At 32.0% G+C, this 24,547-nt stretch overlaps 3 protein-coding genes across 8 annotated transcripts in view; 1 reads left to right on the top strand and 2 right to left on the bottom strand.

Annotated features, from left to right (window-relative positions):
- Orp8 (Oxysterol-binding protein-related protein 8) overlaps positions 1 to 14,944 on the bottom strand; it is a 143,266-nt gene extending 128,322 nt beyond the window's left edge. The window contains exon 1 of one of the 6 annotated variants that reach the window (XM_075292358.1): positions 13,524 to 14,944. In XM_075292358.1, the coding sequence (XP_075148473.1) occupies positions 13,524 to 13,866 (343 nt within the window). In that variant the 5' untranslated portion in view covers positions 13,867 to 14,944. The remainder of the gene's footprint in view (positions 1 to 13,523) is intronic. The other 5 variants (XM_075292350.1, XM_075292351.1, XM_075292355.1 and 2 more) reach the window with 5 other exon arrangements.
- Positions 14,945 to 17,849: 2,905 nt separating this feature from the next.
- Positions 17,850 to 19,073, top strand: LOC142242986 (uncharacterized). The gene is made up of 2 exons (XM_075314440.1): positions 17,850 to 18,222; positions 18,298 to 19,073. Exon 2 carries the CDS (start codon positions 18,300 to 18,302, stop codon positions 18,924 to 18,926), a length of 627 nt encoding a protein of 208 aa, XP_075170555.1. The 5' UTR covers positions 17,850 to 18,222; positions 18,298 to 18,299; the 3' UTR covers positions 18,927 to 19,073.
- Positions 19,074 to 20,483: 1,410 nt separating this feature from the next.
- On the bottom strand, positions 20,484 to 23,855 carry LOC142222307 (thioredoxin domain-containing protein 9). The gene is made up of 3 exons (XM_075292361.1): positions 23,743 to 23,855; positions 22,977 to 23,307; positions 20,484 to 21,871 (listed from the first exon to the last, which is right to left on the bottom strand). The coding sequence occupies exons 2-3, from the start codon at positions 23,151 to 23,153 to the stop codon at positions 21,398 to 21,400; spliced, it is 651 nt and encodes a 216-aa protein (XP_075148476.1). The 5' UTR covers positions 23,154 to 23,307; positions 23,743 to 23,855; the 3' UTR covers positions 20,484 to 21,397.
- Between the last annotated feature and the right edge of the window lie 692 nt (positions 23,856 to 24,547).

Here is a 24,547-nt window from a genome sequence, read left to right on the forward strand (position 1 = left end):
GCTTCTCTTTAAGGCTCCGCAAGCCAAATCTGGGATCGGTTTATATGGGGGTTATATAATTATGGACCGATGTAGACCAATTTTTTCATGGTTCTTAAAGACCATATACCAACACCATGTACCAAATTTCAACCAGATCGGATGAAATATGCTTCTCTTAGAGGCTCCACAAGCCAAATCTGGGGGTCCGTTTATATGGGGGCTATATATAATTATGGACCAATGTAGACCAATTTTTGCATGGTGGTTAGAGACCATATACCAACACCATGTACCAAATTTCAGCCAGATCGGATGAAATATGCTTCTCTTAGAGGCTCCACAAGCCAAATCTGGGGGTTCGTTTATATGGGGGCTATACGTAAAAGTGAACCGATATGGCCCATTTGCAATACAATCCGACCTACATCAATAACAACTACTTGTGCCAAGTTTCAAGTCGATAGCTTGTTTCGTTCGGAAGTTAGCGTGAGTTCAACAGACGGACGGACGGACGGACGGACGGACGGACGGACATGCTTAGATCGACTCAGAATTTCACCACGACCCAGAATATATATACTTTATGGGGTCTTAGAGTAATATTTCGATGTGTTACAAACGGAATGACAAAGTTAATATCCTATAGTGGAGGGTATAAAAATAGTGCGTGAACGTTCCCTATTCTAAACAGGGTAACAACAAAATATAAGTCGAATTGACTGGAATGTCGAAAGTAGACATATATGTTACGCGAATGTACTAAACTGTAGTCTATTGCTCCTGCATTGGGGATGGTTCGATAAGTACTTCTCAACTTTTTTCTATTCTCGGCTTTTGAAATGATTGTCCTTCCACTCTATCAATTTATGGAAAAATCGATTTATCGACTTTTATCGCTTTTACTTGATTTTCAAGAAGAAATCAAGTCTATTAGTGGAATTTAAAGATTACAAAAAGTCGAGTTCGACTTTTTTGCTTTTATATCTCTGAGTCAAAAATAGGACAGTCATTGTCGACAAATGGGATTTAAATTACGATTTCCAAACCCCAATGGAGTAATATCAGAAGATCTGTCTATTTAGCGATATTGCCCATCCGAAACATGAAAAACGCACAACCGGTGATCAAGAAACAGAAACAGTTGACACTGTGAAACCAACTGGGCGAAGGTGCTCGAGGGAAGGTGAAGGCTGCTTCATCGGTTGGAATGGATGGCATGATCACCAGTTTCTGAAACCCGAAAGGCGCCGGCTCACAACTTCTTCCTCGTCATAATAGCATTCTCCCGCAGTGTTGTTAGATTAGGGGATTTTTCTCCATACAGGGGATTTCTTCTCGTTGTTGGGTATATTTTTTCACCATACAGGGGATTTCTTCTCGTTGTTGGGTATATTTTTTCACGTTGGAGATCTGAGGATTTGGTTAGGGATACAGTCGTGATTTGGGGATATTTCAACCTTCAATCACATAGCATTAAATTTGTTATAGAAAGTGTAAAAGCGAAGTACAATAAGGCTTATAAGTTAACTTTCACGAGTTAATTTAGTTGGGGCTAAATCGCGTTCCTCTTTACCATTGCAGCTTCATATTTATGTAACAAATTTAAATACCATTATTACTTTGGGTTATATATCTGTCCGGCCTTACACAATTCATTTTAAGTGAAAATTTTCTTGTTGTTTCATTTCGTTTGTTCCTACGATCGGTCATCAGAACATAAAAAATTTTAATTAGGAATAACCTAATTTCATTCTAAATGTTTTCAATGAAACATAACTTTCTTTCAAAACACACATCGATTACAACAGTTGACCAACTGACAGACTTGTTGAAGTCCCAACCTATTAAAGAACTCGATAATGAGATTATTCTTCTTTTTTAAAGAATAAAATTTATATGCATACATACAATATTTATTATTACTTTCGCATGTCTGTAGCAGTGTTGCCAGTTGGGGATTTGGTAGGAATTTCTACATACGAGTATATGGGTATTTTTGTGGAAATTTTTCGAAATCTATTCAGTATAATAAATCAGGTTTAAATTCCTATTTCTATATTTTAAAAAAATGGCCTAAAGAAGTACAGCAAGTCCTAAAAAAAATATGAATAAAAATGTCCTTTCCTTTCCACGCCATACGTATGGTGCAAACATTTGGGCTGCAAACGGACTCAGGATTTTATTTGGAGGCCCAAGGTTTAATTTACATTTTACTCTACTTGGCTAAGACATTTTTCTACTATTGTGAAATCATTTCGTGAGAACTCTGGTCGAAACATAGCCCCTTCATCGACGCACATCACTTATTTTAGACAAAATATATAATCATGTTAATGAATCGCCAAAATTTGTTTCTTGAGTATTTAGAAGTATATGCTTCCATTTATCGAGCATTTAGAGGGAGTCTCCCGGTAAATCGCAATCTAACAAAAATTTTATTTAATTAAATTTTTAAATTGAATTATTATTTTAATTATTTTAAGTCGAGTTTAGCTTGAAAAATGGCTGTTTTAGCGAATTATTTCCGGCCTTCATGACGGATTTTCAACAGCAGACCCTATTCCTTTTGTTTTTTATAAACACTTTTCAAAAAATTAATGGGATTTTTCAGGTCAATTTATATCCGATCGCAGTTCCAACTTACATTGAAACAAGACTAACCCCCATTTTCATAAAGCTCCGTTAGTGTTCCGTTAACTAACCAACTTTTAAACCGTATTAGGAACGAAGCTGTGATCTTGCCTTTATATCCCATAGGCCAGTTGTTAACTTAACTGACGCAAATTTTTCAGTTAAAGTTAACCGGAGAGAATATATTTGCAATTTACTTTCTGTTAACTGGCAGTTAAAGCCTAACAGAGCTACATGAAAATGGCCGTAAATGAGGAAAAGTACTAAGCCTTCTTTACTCGTATACAAAAAACATCAGAAATATACTGCCTCTTCCGGATAATAGTGGCGAAACTCAACCAACAATCATTACCTATCGCAAATTAGCAATGGCTGTTGATTTAAAAACTGGACAACATAAGCCCGGAAGCAAAACATCCATTATAATAGCACGGAGTTGAGCAAGTCGAAGGCCCCGTGAACTTAATGATTATCGCCAAAGATTTTCCAAACTATTACAGCAACAACAATGACTTTGATAGCGAATTAACACACATGTGGTGTCAAACAAAGAATAGACGGTGTCAATGTGATATCGATAAAATGACACCATGCGTTGTCAAAACAACAACCAGCGTTCATGATCTGTAAATGTAATGGTTACGAATTTATACAAAAAAAAATCCGCTACCATGACTCTGGATTGCCTGCACCATGCGCATTGCACCACCTACGGAGTTGCCATAAAAAGGTCCAACGAATATTTTAAGACTTTTCATGGCCAAAGAAAAACGGAAGCCGTTCATGAAATCGTGAACGCCGTTGCACGAAACCGTGAACATTCCGTTTTGATTTTTCCATTTTGATTTTTCGTGAACGTTTCCGTTTAATTTTGTTACCATCCGTTCACGATTTTGGAACGATTTTTTTTTTCTATTAGTTTATATATATGTAACATAAAACAGTCAAAATTATATTTTAAATTTGCGAGGCATATGATTCAAGTAAGTTCATTTATGTACTGTACACAACAGAATTTTTTACTAACAAAAAATATATTTATTTATTTTTTTCCAAACGGTTTGGATTTGTAGCAAATGATGCACACAAAAAAATTTATTTATTCACATATTTTATGAATATTATTCACAAAAATTTTCTAATGATGGAATTCATAAATTGTATGAACAACTTCTTTATTTTTGGATGTATTATGCAAAAGTTCATGAATTTTTTTGAAATAGTTATGTAAACATACATTTCATAAATTCACAAATTCATGTACAAATTTTTGATGTGTGTATTTCTTAATCTTCCCACTTCATATATGTACATATGCGATAAACAGTCTAATGAACGACCTATTTTACCAAGAAATTCTGTATAAGAATTCTTGGAGGATAACATCTCTGTCATACCATAATAAGGAATAAGTACGAGTCAATTGTTAAATTAAATCACCATTATTAAAAGTTGCCTTACATTGACTAAGTGCGTTTAATTAACAACATAAATGTTTTGATTTTCTTGCAAACAATAAAACCCTCTACAGATAAAATCTCTAAACATCTATTGTTTTTACATTGTATGAAAGCTTATATATTGTTAAAGCTTAGAACATCGAATATTATCATCTTCTTATGTCTGAAGAGCAATATCCAAATAACTTAAGAATATCGGCAAGTAGGTAAAATCATTTTCACATTGTTATTCATGAATTCCAGCAAAGATTTATATCATTAGGATACGCATTGTTGTCTTAAAAATAAGGTAATAAAAATATTTAATGGGTTTGCTATTATTTTCTCATTTATCTTTAAGGAATATTAATTAAACAATTATTATTGTTAAATAATGTTGTCATAAATAATAAACAATGTAATTATAACATCAAAAACATGAGCATTCTTAACAAATAAAATAATGAACAATTTTCTTCTCCTACTCTCATGTTTCAAAAGCAATTGAAAGAACCTATAACTAATGACTTATATGACATATCATGATGAGAAAAAAGCGGACATTATGGTCGAAGTAATTGCGGAGAAATATTATGAAAGGTATACAGACTAGAAAAATGATTGATTGTAAGAAATACTATGGAATTCAAAGGACATAAAATTGATACCATACTGTAAAGATAAATTTCTTTAATGTAAACTAATTTTAAAGATATCAACTAAATATTTTTACTATGAGTCTCGATCTGAAATGGGGGATGCCTAGACAATCAATTTTATTTAATACCTTGAAAGGGAAGTTCCTTCAATTACTATGGAAATGTCGAAAATGGCCTTAAAAAGTACTGATTCACTCATACAATACGTTGCGTCAAAAGTCTGTGAAAACAATAACGAAAATCCATATTCTCCAGTTCTGGTGCCAATGGTTATCTCTTGTTCTCAGATTTCAAATATATGCTCGTCGAAATTGAGTCATATTTGAGGCAAAGGACACATCATACAGCAAAAATGAGAGAAAGGCCCGTGGTACAATGGTTCAACATCGCCATGCGACCGAACACTAAAAAGTTTTTCAGATTATCCCCTCTCAGTAATTCTGGTGACATTTCTGAACGTTTTAAAGCTTCTCTAAAGTGGTTTCACTGCATTGTGAAACACTGTTCGGACTTGGCTATAAAAATGAGGTCCCATGTTACACAAAAAAACAATTCACGAAAATGTTTCCAATTAAAGTCTTAATTGAGTTTTTAAAAATATTCAATTAAAAATTTAATTGATTCAACAAAGTTTTTAATTGAAACAAAAATCTATCACAAAACTTGATAGTATCAATTAATTTTTTAATTGTATCAATTAATTTTTTAATTGACTTTCAATTTTTTTTAAATTGATACTATCATTTCTGTTATTGAAGACATTTCAATTAAAAAATTAATTGAATCAATTAATTTCGTGATTGAATCAGAAAAAAAATTGGTGTGCATAAGAGAGAAGTATAACAATGAACTGAATAGTCTAAGTGAGCCTAAAATAACGGTTGAAACAGTTGGTAGAATTCTAACAAAATGAGAGATTTTCTACAGTTGGATAGATTGATAGAGTTCTTGGTATTGTGGTACATTTTGCAAAATATTCCTCTCCATCGAAGTGGTACGTCAATTGCTCTTCTTTACGATTTACAGTGCAGAGAAAAGCTTCTATAAGTGGTTTCACTGCAATGTGGAACGCCGTTCGGACTCGGCTATAAAAAGGAGGTCCCTTGTCATTGAGCTTAACATGGAATCAGTGATAAGAGAGAAATTCACCAATGTGGTATCACAATGGACTGAATAGTCTAAGTGAGCCTGATACATCGGGCTGCCACCTACCCTAACCTAACCTATAAAAATCTATCCACTTCTCGAAATGTGTTCTTTAATTACGTAAATAAAAGTCGATTGTTCGAGTTCCACCAACGGTGTATTTTTGAAAAATAATATTCGTTCATGGTTCTTCTTTAAATAGTTGGCTTTCATTTTGTTATTTTTTTATATTTTTTGAAAATTACTCTAAATAAATAAATACATTTCCCGTGCTAAATTTTATTCAATTATAAGTTTGGTATTATAGTACCAACCTTCAAATGATTCGTGTTAAAATTTGACGTCTGTAAATCAATTAGTTTGTGAGATAGACCGTCTTTTGTGAAACAACTTTTGTTATTGTGAAAAAAAAATGGAAAAAAGAATTTCGTGTTTTAATAAAATACTGTTTTCTGAAGGAAAAAAATACGATGGAAGCAAAAACTTGGCTTGATAATGAGTTTCCGGACTCTGCCCCAGGGAAATCAACAATAATTGATTGGTATGCAAAATTCAAGCGTGGTGAAATGAGCACGGAGGACGGTGAACGCAGTGGACGCCCGAAAGAGGTGGTTACCGACGAAAACATCAAAAAAAATCCACTAAATGATTTTGAATGACCGTAAAATGATGTTGATCGAGATAGCAGAGGCCTTAAAGATATCAAAGGAACGTGTTGGTCATACCATTCATCAATATTTGGATATTGGGAGGCTCTGTGCAAAGTGGGTGCCGCGCGAGCTCACATTTGACCAAAAACAACAACGTGTTGATGATTCTGAGCGGTGTTTGCAGCTGTTAACTCGTAATACACCCGAGGTTTTCCGTCGATATGTGACAATGGATGAAACGCTGAGTGGACAGCGACCGGTGAACCGTCTCCCAAGCGTGGAAAGACTCAAAAGTCCGCTGGCAAAGTAATGGCCTCTGTTTTTTGGGATGCGCATGGAATAATTTTTATCGATTATCTTGAGTAGGGAAAAACTATCAACAGTGACTATTATATGGCGTTATTGGAGCGTTTGAAGGTCGAAATCGCGGCAAAACGGCCCCATATGAAGAAGAAAAAAAGTGTTGTTTCACCAAGACAACGCACCGTACCTCAAGTCATTGAGAACGATGGCAAAATTTCTTGAATTTTTATTCGAATTGCTTCCCCACCCACCGTATTCTCCAGATCTGGCCCCCAGCGACTTTTTCTTGTTCTCTGATCTCAAAAGGTCATTATAATCGTTGTATCGCTCTTGCAGGGAACTATGTTGAATAATAAAAACGAATTTTGAAAAAACAAAAATGTGTTTTTCTTTGTTAGACCGGGGATTTATCAGCCAACCTGTTATGAACTATTGTTAATTTGCCAGTGGATTTTTTATATATTGAAATTTGTTAGTACAAATCAATTTTTTTAGTAGACTGAACTGTCTGTGTCATTTTGTTATAATTATACGAAATTTAGTAATGTAAATATGATTTTTTTACTTAAAATAATGAATATTCTATTTTCCAATAGTTGTCTAAAACAACTCCATATAAAGAGGAAGCACGCACAGAAAAAAATTTCACAAAAAAAAAAAATTCTAATTAAATTCTTAATTGAGTACGTTTGTTGTTTTTGTTTTTTTGACCTTTTTGTTTATTACCTTATTCTTAATTGAGTTTTAAAAAATATTCAATTAAAAATTTAATTGATTCAACAAATTTTTTAATTGATACAAAAATCAATCACAAAAATTAATAATATCAATTATTTTTTAATTGGATCAATTAATGTTTTAATTGACTCTCAATAAATTTTTTAATTGATACTATCATTTCTGTGATTGAAAACATTTCAATTAAAAATTATTTTCGTGATTGAAGACAACCAATTTTTTGTTTGCGTACACCCAAATAAAAAATTCTTGACTCAGGAAGTAAATTTTAGACAAACGAAAAAACTCTTCTTTCAGCGTTTATAGTATTGCCAAAATACTTAAAAAGCAATGTATTTAGATGTCTAAATTTTTTGCTGTAGTATTCAGGAGGCTCTTAAATTGACTTGTTAGTGGGTATAGACATTGATATTAAGAAATTTATTGCAAACTTCGTCTTTCACATTAGAATATTCTAGCAAACTTAATAATATTTATGCACCAAGAAAAACGAAGTCAAAGATAAGAAAAATCCCTGTATCTACTTGTGCAGTAAGCTCGTTAAAAATTAAAAAAAATCAGAAAATTCGTTACAACCCAATACCACGACACGATAAAAGTTTGTAATTCTATTATTGACACAAGCAATCATAGTATACAACACGATATACAGTAATTAACAAATTAATCGAAATATCCACACATGCCTTCGTTCTTGATTTTTTGTCCATTAATGTAATTAATCACTTAAGATATTGTTGAGTTGCTTGAAAACACCTAACTTTACTAATAACTTAGGTCTTGCTAATAACTTAGGTCTTGGGAGCCACCGTGGTGCAATGGTTAGCATGCCCGCCTTGCATACACAAGGGTTCGATTCCTGCTTCGACCGAGCACCAAAAAAAAAAGTTTTTCAGCGGTGGATTATCTCACCTCAGTAATGCTGGTGACATTTCTGAGGGTTTCAAAACTTCTCTAAGTGGTTTACTGCAATGTGGAACGGAAGAGAGAAGTTCACCAATGTGGTATCACTATGGACTGAATAGTCTAAGTGAACCTGATACATCGGGCTGCCACTTAACCTAACCTAACCTAGGTCTTGAAAGTAAAGCAAAATCTAAATCTTACATTTGGGTTTAAGGACGTCTCATATACGACGACATCTAATTGCAAAAAGAATACCGCACAATACGAGGTAGAGCTTACAAATATTTTGAAATATTCTGGAATATCACCGGCATTATTGAGATGTTAAACCAAGAGAGCTGATTGTAAAGTATGATATGCCAATCGTATTTAATATTTCTAACTAAAGACTTATTTTCAAAAATGTTTTCTTGGTCATGATATCCGACGAAGAAAGCATTGAATTCCAACTAAAGAGTTAACAAGCTTTAATGTTTTTCTTCCTCATTATCACAACTAAACTAGGACAATGGAATTGTTTCCCCTTGGGTGCATTAGCATTTGCAATTTTTTCCACTAACATCGAACTGTATTTAGTATGCTCAAATGCAAAATGGTGTAAATAGCAATGATCGAATTTTCCGAAGGATACATATATTAACCTAAAGTAAAAAAAAAATAAATATAATATAATATAATTAAAAAATGCCGACGATATGTGAATGCTAATTTGTGTGTGAGTGCCCGAATAAAGCTGAGCAATTACACAAGAAAGGTTTGATTGTTTCCTTCTCATTCGTATTTTTTGAAAACTTCACTAACAGGATCTAATGTAATAGGCAATATTTCCATAGAATATGTAAAATAGTCCCCAGTCACTAATATCAGTTTAAAAATGAACTGCTCAGCCATCATGTTGAGAAATTTTGGGCAGTCTATGTCGCGTTGAAGAACTCGTAGTACAAAGACACCCTTTCAGCGTTTTAGATGCATAATGTTTAGCATTTAGATACAAGACTATGTTACGAAGAGATTTATTGCATGAATGATCAAAAATTTTTTCACTTAATGTATATAAATATGAGGGTTTAAAATGTAGCTTAAGCAATTTCGATTTTCGCTTGATGTGGTGATTTATATAACATTCTGAGGATATAATTTATATATGTATATATATGTATTGCTCATTTCTTACTCATACCCAGGATGAAATGTCATGCTGTCACCAGCACTATCGTCGTCATCTTCCATACTATGTACGAACATATGTACGTACATACATATTTATACTTTTAGGTTTGGTTGATAGAATCTTTCCTTTGGGAGTATATCAAAAATACAACAGCGTTTGTAAGACTCGAATAAAATGTCGCCACTTCTTCCATTAACAAACGTAAAGACTTATTGGCATCAATTTTACATATAGTTACTATACAAACATACTATAACATACACATTTTTGCATTAAAATGCAAGTATGCAGCTTTCATTAGAAAATGTCTTAATTTAAATGTCTTAATGCCAAATAACATAAAGATTCTTTAAAATTCGCCCGAATTTTTTAAAACCTTTTCACTACAGCAACATCTCTGGCATTTGAAAAAAAGGATTCTGCTGAAGTGTAAAGGTTGTATTCAGTATATTGTTCACTTCATGACGGTTAGAGTGAAACTGTATAGCGAATCAATGTTACCATTCACTGCAAGCATTTATTCAAATATGCGATAGCTCTAACAGTACTAGTCTACGCGTTTTGTAAAGTAGTTTTAACCATAACCGTAGGAAGGCCTCTGGGGAGGGGCTTAGACCCCCAGAAACATTTCAGCCCCCCCCCCCCCCCCCCAGAATTTGAAAACCCATTTACGATCTTTCATTGTATTTATATCATATTAAACAAGTAAATACAATATATAAAGTTCCGCTAAAGACTTTCATGAACAATTTTATTTTATTTAGTCTGATCTTTAGTCGCTTTAATTAAAAAATAGTAATTGATATCAAAACTATTCTTTAATAAATGAATATCTTAATAATGCTGCAAAAAAGCGTCGGCAAAAAAGTAGTGAAAATTTTCTTTTTGGGCCCGGAAGTGGCGCAGAAGAGATGAATTTAACATGGATATGTCATAGGACGGATATCTCCATTCCAACAGCCTTTAACTGAATTTGAATTAAAAAAATTTCCTGTTTAGTTAAAATAATTAACTTCTTTGTGAGGACATTTTTGGAAGTACTTTGTGCTTTTAGAACTCCCAATTTTTTGCAGGGAAAAAGTGTGGAACTGCTTTTAGTTTCTTTATTATAAATTAATTGTCTAGTTATATTGAAATAAGATTTTTTATTCATTTTTATAAAATAAAACAATAATAGAACCTATAACTTCAGTCTATAATTTTTAGCTAGGGGTGCTATAGCCCCCCTAGGAAAATTTTCTAGCTACGCTACTGGTTTTAACACAATGAAATAAACCCCCCAAAATTCTTCGTTGGGTTTATTTTCATCAATGAAATATGTGTTTCTTTTATAATTAAATAACACTCTAAACTTTATTATGAAAAAACAAAGCGAAACAATACCACTCGAGCCACATATAATCTACCAACATTTGGAGAAAATTCTACCAAAAAACTATCAAACAAACCAACAAACAAACATATTTTGCAAAATGTTATTTCTATAAAAATTTTTTGCATTTCATTTCATTTCATTTATTTCATTAGTAATCGAAAAGCCCTACAGGCCTAAAATAATTACGAAGTTAAATTCAGAGTAAGAGAGGAAATTATGACCAATTACAATAATAGTATGTTGCTTAATTTACTATTAAAAACTATAATCTTAAAGCTAACTTATATGTATAATTTATTTCAATTTATATATATAACTTATCAAAAATTTATTTCAATTTCAATTTATTGAGACAATACAATAAGCCAAATGAGACCAATAATAGTGTTCTGCCATTTTAGTAAATCTTAATTCTATATATCACTATAAAAGTACTAAATTCAAATAAATACATATTAATTCCATGGATTAACATGACCAATTATGGCTATCTATAACTATTTATCTATTCATATATATGGCTTAAGGTTCGGACGACAACTATATATATCCCTATTAATGAGACCCTTGGCTACTATAAACATTATCAATTACTCATTTTGGAATCTAAGCAACAATTCATTCCTGAACTGAACAACCGTGAAATTAAAATTCCTGAGCACTATCGGCAAGGCATTCCATATCCTGGCTATGGATACCACAAATGATCTCTCAAATGTGGAACAATGAATAAATGGTATAATGATTTGCGGGTTCCGTACTGAACGAGAGAAAACAAATTTAGATATAAGATCAGAAGGCATCGACCTTTTTATTGCCCTGTAAAAAAACAGCAATTTCCGAATTGAAACACTCCACTCACATGTTCGTACCATCTGACCCCGAATACATACCGAACTATCCTATTCACAATGAGCCTAATTTTATATCTATTAAGATTCTGAGTGCACGACACCAACTCCAATCAGTAGTTCACCTGTGTCATAAGAAGAGCAAAAGCAATTGTGCGCCTGGCGTGAAGTGGCAAATACAACCCATATTTATTTCTATACAAAATGTTGTCAACATTTTATTTCTATAGAAAATTTTCTCAAAATTTTCTTTCTATAGAAAATTTTCTCAAAATTTTATTTCTATAGAAAATTTTCTCAAACTTTTATTTCTATAGAAAAATTTCTCAAATTTTATTTCTATAGAAAATTTTCTCAAAATTTTTTTGTTTTATTTTCATCATGTAATTTGAAGCCACATAGCGGACAATTTATATAAATTACACTATGAATAAAGTACAATTCAAGTTATGACAATGTGAGAACATATGCGTGTATATAATAAGTATAAATATGTATATAAGATGGTATACAAATAAATTAATTAATAATATGAAATATGACAAAACATTTTAGGTACCCAATATAAAAAAAGACAAAATAAGAAATGATTATATACTAAATCAACCACAACAAGGCAGCTCTACTAACACGAGGTTGGATAACCTTCGTGTAGGTAATCCAAGATGATCGAGTAATCTTTTTCGATAAGTAGGATCAGAAATCGAGAAATCCTTTAAGTTAGTAGAGAGACAATTATATGATCCGGCGATTCTAGCCTGACTTGCCTTCTCCATATAACCCATATTTCTATAAAAAAGTTTTCGCAGAATTTTATTTCTATAGAAAATTTTCTTAAAATTTTATTTCTATAAAAAATTTTGTCAAAATTTTGTTTCTATAGAAAATTTTGTCAACATTTTATTTCTATAGAAAATGTTGTCAAAATTTTATTTCTTTAGAAAATTTTGTCATTATTTTATTTCTATAGAAAATTTTATCAAAATTGTATTTCTATAGAATATTTTGTCAAAATATTATTTCTATAGAAAATTTCGTCAGAATTTTATTTCTATGCAAAATTTTATTTTTATAGATAAATTTCTGAAATTTTTATTTCTATAGAAAATTTTCTCAAAATTTTATTTCTATAGAAAATTTTCTCAAAGTTTTTGGTCTTCTGCCCGAACTGGGATTGAACCCAAATCTTTTGGATACTAAGTGGGCATTGCAGCACGGTGGTTCCCTTTCAAATGTATAGCTGATTAGTTGATATTGAATAAAAATCTTCCATCGATAATCTTATGGACTTCAGTTACGATCAACAAGCAAGGTTAATGGTTGGACCTTCTGTATATAATACAAAAATATAGAGGAAAGAAGAAACCAAGCAAACCCCCTCAAAGACATTGTTTATCAATTAGCAGTTACATATGCAAACAGAAAGAAACCAAACCAATAAGAGAAACAAATCGAAAAATTTACAACATAGTTTGTAAATTAACAGAAAAAAAAGAAACCGCTCGAAAACACACAGACACACTGAAATTAAAAATATATGGTGTACATCTAGATAATGCATAAATCTGGGGGAAATTTTGTGAAAATGTGAGAACCAAAAAGAAATTCATAGTATTAAATTTCAGACACACTGTTATTCATACTATGATTATTTTCACACACTTCAACTTACCTCCTGATTGACGTAAACCAGCACTATTTGGTGGTGTAACACTAGAACTCATAGCAATCGTTGATGAAGATGTTTGCTGTTGCTGCTGCGGCTGTGACTGCTGTTGTTGATGCGTGGACGACCCTATATTTAATGAAGCCGAACTTTGACCCAAATGTCCCACAGAAGCTGGAACACTGCTGGATTGTTGTGACTGTGTTTGGGTTTGAGCCATAGGGGTGGGTGAATCTGTACCCCCAGTCGATGATACATGGCCATGATAACTGCCTATACGTATGGGTGTACTGGTTCCACTAGACATTATATTACTATGCGAACCCGATTTTGATGAACTCTGAGCCATTGCAATTTAAAATGAGTTGTACACCTTAATTGAGTTTTACACGATTATTGTGTTTAACTTTTTTTTTTAATATATGTTTTTTTACTAAAATTATAGTAATCAGTATTGTATTTTAAAATTATCCAAAATCTATGCACACTTCTCTCAATGGGGGTTTTGTAATTCTTGTGCTTCCTGCTTTCTTTATTGATTTATTTTCACAATCACCACAAAATATATTCGTTGTACAGATATACGATGATTAGGTTTTTTTTTACTATTTTCATTAGCTGCTCCTCTCGATTAGGAAAGATTTTGTTTTGCATTTAGTGGAGCAACGCAAGCATAGGGATCGATTATTAACAAATGCCTATGATATTTTCTTTTGCTTACAATTCTAAATTGTTCTAATTAAAAGCCACAATTGAATGGGGAAAAATATTCTATATCACTCAGAGCATGTCATCGGTTGATTTGGCAGAAGCAGCAGTGGTGTTTGGACTTCGTCATCAAAAAATGCTTGTTTTACAACCACCAATACCATATATTTTTGCTATTTATTTTTTTCTTGCTTTGCTCCCCGAATACTTGGACAGACCGCATATGGCGGTAGGCAAACAATATTATTAAAAGACAGCTAACGTAACACGTATCCAACGAGCGACTGACGACTACACATCAAATGTTCATAGATGTTTTTCCATTCTCTCTGAATTTCAGCTCCAAACTTGTTCCAACGGCAACGGCAGTTACTTGCGTGCGCATGGAGAAAAAAACAACACATACAAAACAAGTTCACTTATATGGTTTATGAGCTCATCAGGTCTCTGAAGAAATACATATCTATTGTTTGGCAGCGGCCTCCAATTCTCTCCCACTTTTCACATGCTACCAAACCACCAAAAAAAAAACAAACATTTGCAAATTTGCGAATCCCGGTGGTCGAAATAACACACAAAATTAAAGTTGTGTAGAAGATTTTATAAACTGTCATTCACATAAATTAGTATTTTACATAAATTTATTGTTTTAATTAAGTCACAACTTCGAAAATAATTTTGCAATGCAAACTTTGCCATTATCTTGTAAAAACAACAACAGTGTTCAAAAAAGTGCAAAACCAAAACAAATCCCTTACTTGACGTTCTCTCCATCTACTTTCTTTGATCTAGTAAAACATAGGAATATTAAAGAGGAATATTAAAACGTGGAAGAGACTAAACGTCAATTATGCGCCGTTCATACCATAAGTTTAGTCGTACAATAATGTCGCTAAACAACCACCCATTTTTGTCGGCGGCGGCTGACACTAAATTTTTGCCTCCGGCGGCGGCGACTTGACGGCTAAGCCGATATAAATATGCCAATTCGGCGGGGTGGCCAATTATTCATTATAAAATCAATTTTAAGTTATTCAAATGGTAATGAGATTAGTTGTACATCCAATCTTATAATCAAATTTAAATTTCATTCAAATTTTCTGAGCTAAATTTTTGAAAAATTATTATAACAGCTTGAAATTGATTAAATATGGGTAAAAGGTTCATAATTTTGGCACAAAATACAACAAATATTAATACATTTTTCCGATTTAAACCGATAGGTTTAATTAATTGGCGTCTAAATTTGAGATTCGACATATTCGGCGGCGGCGTCTCTCCGCTGCCCGGGGGAGAGAGACCTCCCACGGCAGACCAGGACAGGGATGGAAAATGCAGTACTATAGTACTTTTTCAATACTTTTTCACCCCGGTCAGTACCGTAGTGCCCCCGCGAATGATTTAGTACCTTTTGTGTAGACATATTTGAGCCGATATCAGATTTATGGTACAATAGCTTTGACATTAAAATATTTTGAGAAAGTCTTTATCAACCTTATTTGCTAATAGCCTTTTTACAAATTTGGCAAAACATACAAGTTCATGCGGGAAGAAAATATCGATTTTCTAAAAGCCATAGTCAAAAACACGATTTTCTTGAGTTTCAAGAATGTTTTGGTCGACAAAAGCATGCGATTCTATACTATCGATTTTTTATTTCATTAGAAAATTTTGTCAAAAATTTATTTCTATATAAAATTTTTGCAAAATGTTATTTCTATAGGAAATTTTGTCAAAATTTTATTTCTATTGAAAATTTTGTAAAAATTTTATTTCTATAGGAAATTTTGTCAAAATTTTATTTCTATAGGAAATTTTGTCAAAATTTTATTTCTATTGAAAATTTTGTAAAAATTAAAAATAGGAAATTTTGTCAAAATTTTATTTCTTTAGTATATTTTGTCAAAATTTTATTTCTATAGAAAATTTTGTCAAAATTTTATTTCTATAGAAAATTTTGTCAAAATTTTATTTATATAGAAAAGTTTGTCAAATTTTTATTTATATAGAAAATTTTGTAAAAATTTTATTTATTTAGAAAATTTTGTCAACATTTTATTTATATAGAAAATTTTCTCAAAATTTTATTTTTATAGACATTTTTTCAAAACTTTATTTCTATAGAAAATTTTGTCAAAATTTTATTTTCTTGACAATTCTTGACAATAGTCTTCTAGTGGAATTTTTGTTGAAATTTTGTTAAAAGTACCTTTTCGACCAAAAAATACCTTCTTTGTACTTTCTTAAAGATTGTATTTTCCATCCCTGGACCAGGGTAGTTTTGGCCCAACTAAGATCAGGCAAGTGCAGCCGCCTCAATTCATACTTATCAGTGATTGATAGCAGCGTAGCTGACGTGTGTCCCATCTGTAATCAAGGGCCACATGACACTCGTCATCTTTTTGCTTGCCCAGCTAAGCCTACCCGTCTCACTACCAGATCACTCTGGACACCCCATCCTTGTCGCAGAGTTCCTTGTTCTGGCTACCAGTTGAACTACACAAGCATAGAACAAAATGGATGAAACTACATTAAAAACTGTTACAACAACAACAAATGGCAAAAACTTGGTCGGCGGCTTCATTATCATAACCAGAGAATGAAGCCGGCCCATTTTTGTCGGCGGCAGCGGCTTGTCGGCTAAGCAGACATAAATTTGTCTATTCGGCGGTGCACAATTATCCATTATAAAATAAATTTGATGTCATCCAATTTGTAATGAGATTAATTGTAAAACCAATAAAATGTACATTTCTTTCCAATATTCGAAGCTACATTTTTGCAAAATTATTATAGAAATTTGATACTGATGAATTGTGCATGGAAAGTTCAAAATATTGGCAAAAAATACAATTATTAATAATTTTTTTCTGATTTGAATCAATATTTTTTATTAACTGGCGGCTAAACTTGAGTCGACATATTCGGCGGCGGCGTCGACTCGCAACTTGGCGGCTTCATTTTCTGATCTAGTTACTATAATATATTTATAAGAATTTATCTCAGTAATTTTGAACGAAATGTAAATTTGATTGAAACATTATAATTCGGAAAACTTCAAATTGACTTTATAACGGACAAGATATATATATATATATATATATATATATATATATATATATATATATATATATATATATATATATATATATATATATATATATATATATATATATATATATATATATATATATATATATATATATATATATATATATATATATATATATATATATATATATATATATATATATATATATATATATATATATATATATATATATATATACACGGTGCCCCAGAAAAAACAACCATCAAAGAATGGTATGTCGAAGTGGGCGCCCAAAAGATGCAGTTACCGATGAAAATATTCAAAAATTAATAAAATGATTTTAACTTTAACTTAACGACTTTTTGCAACGGTATGTGACAAGGCTTAATATAAACAATCACCTGATAATAAGCCGGCAATGTTATGCACTGTCTGTGAAAACGTTGGAAAACCTTAATGATTTGGGTTTCGAATTGCTTCCACATCCCCCTGATTCTCCAAAATTTTCGCCAAGCGCATATTTCCTTTTCCCAGATCTCAAAAGAATGCTGTCTGGGAAAAAAGGATAAATCATATTACGAAAGTGCTATGGAAAAATTGGAGGCTCGTTATAATCATTGTCTCGAAACTCGAAGGGAATTATGTTGAATAAAAAATATATAAGGAAATATGAAAAATAATAACTAATGGGATGTAAGTATTCGCGTCAGTGAACTAAAGCCGCTCTCTCCGCGCCTTGTAACTTAGAAGATGTTAATCATGGCCTGCCGGAAAGCACTAACAGAAAAATGTGTATACGTGCTCTAAAATAATTTTGAATCCAATGACGAAATTAATTGATTCATATTCTTTTTTATTGAAAAGTGACAGTCAAGTCAGAAAATAGGGACGATAGTTTTTTTTAAGACGTCTGAAAAGTTTTGTCTTCAATATTTTTCGACAGAGGTATAATTCAAAAATAAAAACATTTCGGGCCACATGGTAAATTATTTTAAAATAATTGAATTTGGTTCCGATTAGTTATGTCCGGAATTTACAATCAACAACAATCGGTCGGAAACGAGGAGAATGATGGAGGAGCACGTAGTAATAGTAACGAAAACAAAATTGTACGTTTCGAAGAGGACAATCTTCGTCGAACAAATCATCCCATGGTTAAAGACTATGGTCTTATGAGTATTCCCGAAACAAAGACACCGTTTCCTCGACATGCTGATCCTGTTGCAGCTGAGGAATTAAAGCGACGCTTGCAAGAGGTATTGCATCGGGCCAATAAATTAAAGCTGGACGACAATCAATTCGATGGCACTGAAAATTCCACGATAGAGAATAGTGGTCAAAGAGCATCCAAAGAAGAAGAAGAAATGTACGGTACGCAACACTCGGAATTTCTTTCAAAACGTAAACTATTCTATCGATCAGAGTACACCATTGCTAAACAAAGAAATATTAGTATGGAAATGCATCTTCCTGGACCAGCAGTGGGCAATAAATGGCGTATAGATGATGGGAATGAGCATCCTAATTCTTCGTCAACTGTCAGTGGCAATCAACAAATAACATCATTTATAAATGGCCAACATCCACTTAATCTTACATTATTACAAAACCAAGATGGGAAGCATAGCGATATGGATAGAACGATTTAAAAAAAAATGTACAATGAACAACTTATTTAGATCAGATCTATGGTTGATTAAAATGTGATGCTTTTATAATGGACCGTTGTGCTTTAAAATACTTTGTATTTAAAAAATTTATTAAAATTAAAATAAATTTAATTAACATTTTAATAATGCTGATAGTTCTCATTTTAGGTAGTGCTTACAAAAAAGTAATTTTGATTGTCAATCAGTGTGGAAACATTTTAATTAAGAAAATAGTACAATCAATCATTGGGAACACTTTTCTGTTTAATCATAGACGTACCTAGCAAGAAGGACCAGGAGTTGTGGCTCAACTCCATTGTGAATAAAAAATTAACATATTTAGACATTGCCCTTACACATATATTGAGGGCCCTGGAGTTTTGCGCAAAAACATCTAGTGACGGCACAAATACGGGTCCATAGTTGGATATAGCCACCATATAAACAGATATCCACATTTCACCATCGTCTTCCTGGATGCGCATTTTGCACCTAATTCCGAACACGAATTTTGTATCTATCCAGCTACAGAGATAATGGTTTAAACCAGCTACTAAATAGATATAGTCCCCATGCCCATTTTCGAAGGAACCAAACCAAAAGGGTAAAACTTCAAAAGAAGCTCATAGCATTCTGCCTAAATTTGCATTTATAAATAAAATTAAAATTAAAAAACGTCAGCATCGATAAAAAGCTATTTTTTTACTTTCTATGCTGAATGGAGGTAAATACAACTGAAAAAACTTTTCATGTTTTGCTGACCTGTTCATCACGGTGGACAAATTAAATCGCACAACATGCCGAATACTGAGGTGCGTGTCAGCCGAAATCCTGGATCTCCTTTTCATAATAATCTATCGAAGTATATTTTGGCTAATATGACAGAAAAAATATCACCAAACTATTTTCAATTATGTTAGGTTAGGTGGCAGCCCGATGTATCAGGCTCGCTTAGACTATTCAGTCTATTGTGATACCACATTGGTGAACTGAATTAAAAAGTTAATCTGAATTAAAAAATAATCTGAAAACTTTAATTAATTAATTGATACAATTAACTTTCTAGTCAATCATCAAGTCAACGATTGAAATTTTTTAATTAAAAAATGAATTGATACAATTAACTTTTTCATCGAACTCGGAAGACTAAGTCAGTTAAAAAAATTATTGGGATCTTCTTTTGTTTAAAAACTTAATTGGAACAATAATTTTTTAATCAAACTATAAACCCTAAGTCAGTTAAAGAATGTGATAGAAAATTAAGTGAATCGATTAAAAAATTACTTGAGTTTTTCAATCAACCTCAATTAAATGTTTAATTTAATCAATCAAAATTTTAATTGATTCATTTTAACTATTAATTGAAATTTGCTAATGATTGATTAAATGAAAAAAAGTCCTTTAAAAAATTAATTGGATCTAATGAATCAGATTGTTTTCTGCGATCATACGTAAATTATTAAATTTTAATCATCTTAGTCGATTTAAACAATTTCTGACGAAAAGTCTACCTATCTCACCCCCCCAACAAATGCCAGGCAATAAGTAAAACAAATATTTGTTTAAACATAAAAACTGTTCATGCGGTTTTTTTTATTTTAATTAAAAAAATATGATTAAACTTTAAAATTATAAAAAAATAAATTATTTAATTATTATTATTATTAATGAAAAACTAGACACATTTTTTCTGTGGCTTTGTTGCAGATTCTACTTGCAGTTTCATATGTAAATCTTTGAAGTTAGAGTTAATTTGTGAATGATAAATGCTCATATTACCACTATAAAAATAGGATTCTTTTTTTCTCAAACTACTATTCAAAAATATTATTCGCTTTTTTGCTGTGAGAATGAGTGTGGTTTTTGCTTATAAATTAATATTTTGTTTAAAAAATACTAAAATCTACAAATATGAATTGTCTTTTAGTTAGTTACCATTAAAAACTAGAAAAGATCATTTTTTCTTATTATTTTATAGAATTTTGTGCTACTTTCCTAATGCATTGGATAATGTTTTTTTTAGCAAGATTGATGGACGAACAAAAATAGAACACAAAAACAAACGTACAAAAAGAAATGAAATACTTGGCCAATGAGGACGAAAGAGTGAAATACTTTGAGCAAATAGGAATAAAGAGAGAATGATTTGTTTTAGATAGGAAAGTAAATCGCGGGTTTATGTTATATAGATATATGTACTAATAACATTTTTGCTTACAATAAATTTGCTTTTTGTAAACATAATTTTAGTTAATACATTTTGATATTAAGCAGTACTATATTAGAGGAGTTAGGAGGAGTTTAAATGTTTTCCAAAAACATAGAAAAACCCCTCTTACTTAGAACTCAAGCTCAAATTAAAGACACTTGTGAACTGCAAATAAGGCAGACCATATACTAAATATTTCAAATATTTTTTCGAAAAGAACAAAATGATATTAATTTGCACTATTTTAACGCCGTTTAGATTGTTAATCATCGAAATCTATATCAGAATCATCTGAGTCATAACCTCCTCTGATCACCTTCTTTGGCCGATTTATATATGTCTTTTTCTTGAGATCAGGTGGTGTCATCAAATCTCCTTTGTAATCGATAGCTCCCGATTGTGCTATTCTCCATTCTAGCATGTCTGTGGAGAAATCATCACAATTACCTAAATCGGTAAAACCAACAATGAAGTCTTTGGTTTTACTATCCTTTATTAGGGCAATGGTAGGTATAACTTTGATACGTAAACGCTGTGTCAAAAATGGTGATTTTTCTGCATTAACTTTGCAGAACTTCGCTTCGATATGTTTACCAGCTAATATTTTCAAATGCATATCTACTATACGGCATCGTTCCGTGGAGTCACGATAAAAATGACATACAATATTGGGAGACTTCTTTGATACTTCAAAAAACTCTTTCTCATCGGCAAGTTCTGTATATACACCATGGCCCTGTGAAAATAAGAAAAAACCACATTACAAATATAATATGTGTGAGCAGATTTTTATTTATCACAATGGACTGAATAGTCTAAGTGAGCCTGAATCTTAATCGGGCTGCCACTTTTAACAGATCAATTTAAAAGTCTCCGGGATATGAATAGCGCGAGCTAGAAGTATGTCCATGTGATTTTGGCTTAATGACAAGTTTGGGGACGCTGTCCAGGAAAATCTACTATCTCATAATGACCATAGAAGACGGTAACGCAGTGTATCTCATGAACTTTGAAAATTGAATGAAAATATAGGTCCTTTCTACAACTGAACATCTGCATGTGGAGGACGGAGGAATCAATTGATTAAATTTAAAATATAGAGGTAGAACAGAAACGTATTTTTTTTTTTAAACCATAGCAAGTACGAGTAGCCGAGGTGGTCTTTGATAGCGCAATGGAAGTGCAATAGTCTTGCATGATGAAGGTACCGAGTTCGATTCATTGATGTAAAATTAGACTAACACAATAATCGGCTGCATTATAGCAGGAGTGAAGTCAACTATGGTTTTCTGTATATAGGGATGCATATTAAAAATTCTTCTGGAGCCGTAAGCACAAAAATTTCCGTCGTACCAGCTCCTGTAAACCAAGAATGGAATAAATCTTAATTTTGTACGCATGGGACTATACAATTGAACAGATGCCAATACTATAAAATTATCTACTTGGCCAAAAATGTGGAAAGGAAAAAAAATCTAGTATGGATGCGCAAAAGAATGAATTTTTCATTTTTACCAATGCAACACTTAGTAGGCAAGATAAAAGGTGGTCAAATCGTGGATAAGTGAATGAAATCTGAAATATGGATGACTCCCATTTATTTTGTCCTTAGAAACAAAAATAAATTTAAAAATTTTCGTTTGTCAATATATTTAAATATTGGAACCTATTCTTTTTATAATTGACCTTTTCAAATAGCTTGCCTTATTACGAACTGGTGAACACATTGCGTCTTTGGCAAAGATTCAGCGACGTACCAGTTTAATACATGTTTTTCTCTTAATTATTTTTCTATATTTGTTATGAGGACTGTAGAGTTAAAAGTAATCTTATATACTTACATTTTGTAACCAATCCTGTTTTTTCTGATTAAATTCCTTCATTTCTCTTATGCGCTGTTCACGTATAGCCTTCAAATCATCGGTGTCTAAATTATCCAAACGATCCAATTGATCATCTAATTGCTTTTCAATAACTGAAGCAACAGCAGCCAATTGATTTTCCAAAACGTTGGCCATAATGTCTAATGCTGATGACGACAGTGAGTGGTGAGTCAAATGTCAATCACTGTTTTTTTTTTTTTTGGCTACCTCAACGATATACCTCCTTGGTTATTTTTATCTGAATGTGAACACGCAGAAAATTAAAGTTAGACTGCGTGGGTTCAAATGACTACCAAGACGGACGTTCGGTCACGAAGAATATGACAATAGTCAATAGACACCGCAGACAAATAACGCCCCAACATTATTGTAAACATTGGAGTAAGTCATTATAAAATAACCCGGTTTTTAATTAACACCAACCACGATGACAATCAGCAGCAACAGCATAATAATGGACATATATACATACATGTCAGTGTAAGACACCAACGACCAACCCAAAATTTACCACCACCCGGTAAATAACATTTACATATATGTTGTTGTTGTTGTTAAATAGATTCGTCAGCCAACAACATGGTATTGTATTATATGTATTTTTCGCGAATGCAGGTGTTCAATGTTTTCATGTAAAGATGATAAAATAAATATACGAACAACAAATTTTAATATTATTGCACTAGATTTTTATAAAATGAACGGCAAGAGCGTCATGTATTACCTTTAATTTTCCAAATAATCTCAGTATTAATGATTTTTAATCCACGGACTGAATTCCACACATAGAAAAATATGACTATAATGAACAACTCTGTTTTATTAAGGATGGTAAAATATCGATTATTATAGGCTACAGGGTGCCGCTGATTTAAAAATGAAACGCAGGGTCACTCAGTATATTTATTTTTGTATGAAATCACATGTTTGTTGTTTTATTTTTGTAATGCGCCGTTCAGACTATAGTTTACCCGGCCGATAATGTCAGTCTCCAACATTTCGAGACATATCCCATTATTGGTGAAAAATCGTCGAAATTCAAAATAATCCCAATAAACACAGGATTTTGCAACGAAGTTCGTGGAAGAAATAAAAAATGTGGACATTTTTTGATAATCAACTGATATTACTCAAAATATTTTATAATAATTGGTAAGTAAAAATAAAACATGAAATGAAAACTTTAAGGAAGTCACTAAACTCAAATCTCCTTACAGACAACTAAAATCGTTGGTGGTTTGGATGCTGCATTCTTGGAAACATTAAGAGGCTGACCGATGAAAAATGATAGTGGATTATCGAAAAGGGAAAGTTTCCATAAATCAAAGTGCAACCAATTAAACTTGGTATGTATGCTTTCCCATATCAACAACTACTGGATGATAATTCGCATCAAATCGAGATTTTAATTTATATCGCATCATCGGTTTAATTTGCTATTTTGTGAATTCATATTGCTGGAAATTTATACTAACAGCACGTTCCTTGCAAATTGTCCGAATTTTAATTTTTGTGACACCAACGTTGTT

This window comes from Haematobia irritans, chromosome 1 (genome assembly GCF_050003625.1).
Source record: "Haematobia irritans isolate KBUSLIRL chromosome 1, ASM5000362v1, whole genome shotgun sequence".
In the NCBI taxonomy this organism is placed as follows: Eukaryota; Metazoa; Arthropoda; class Insecta; order Diptera; family Muscidae; genus Haematobia; species Haematobia irritans.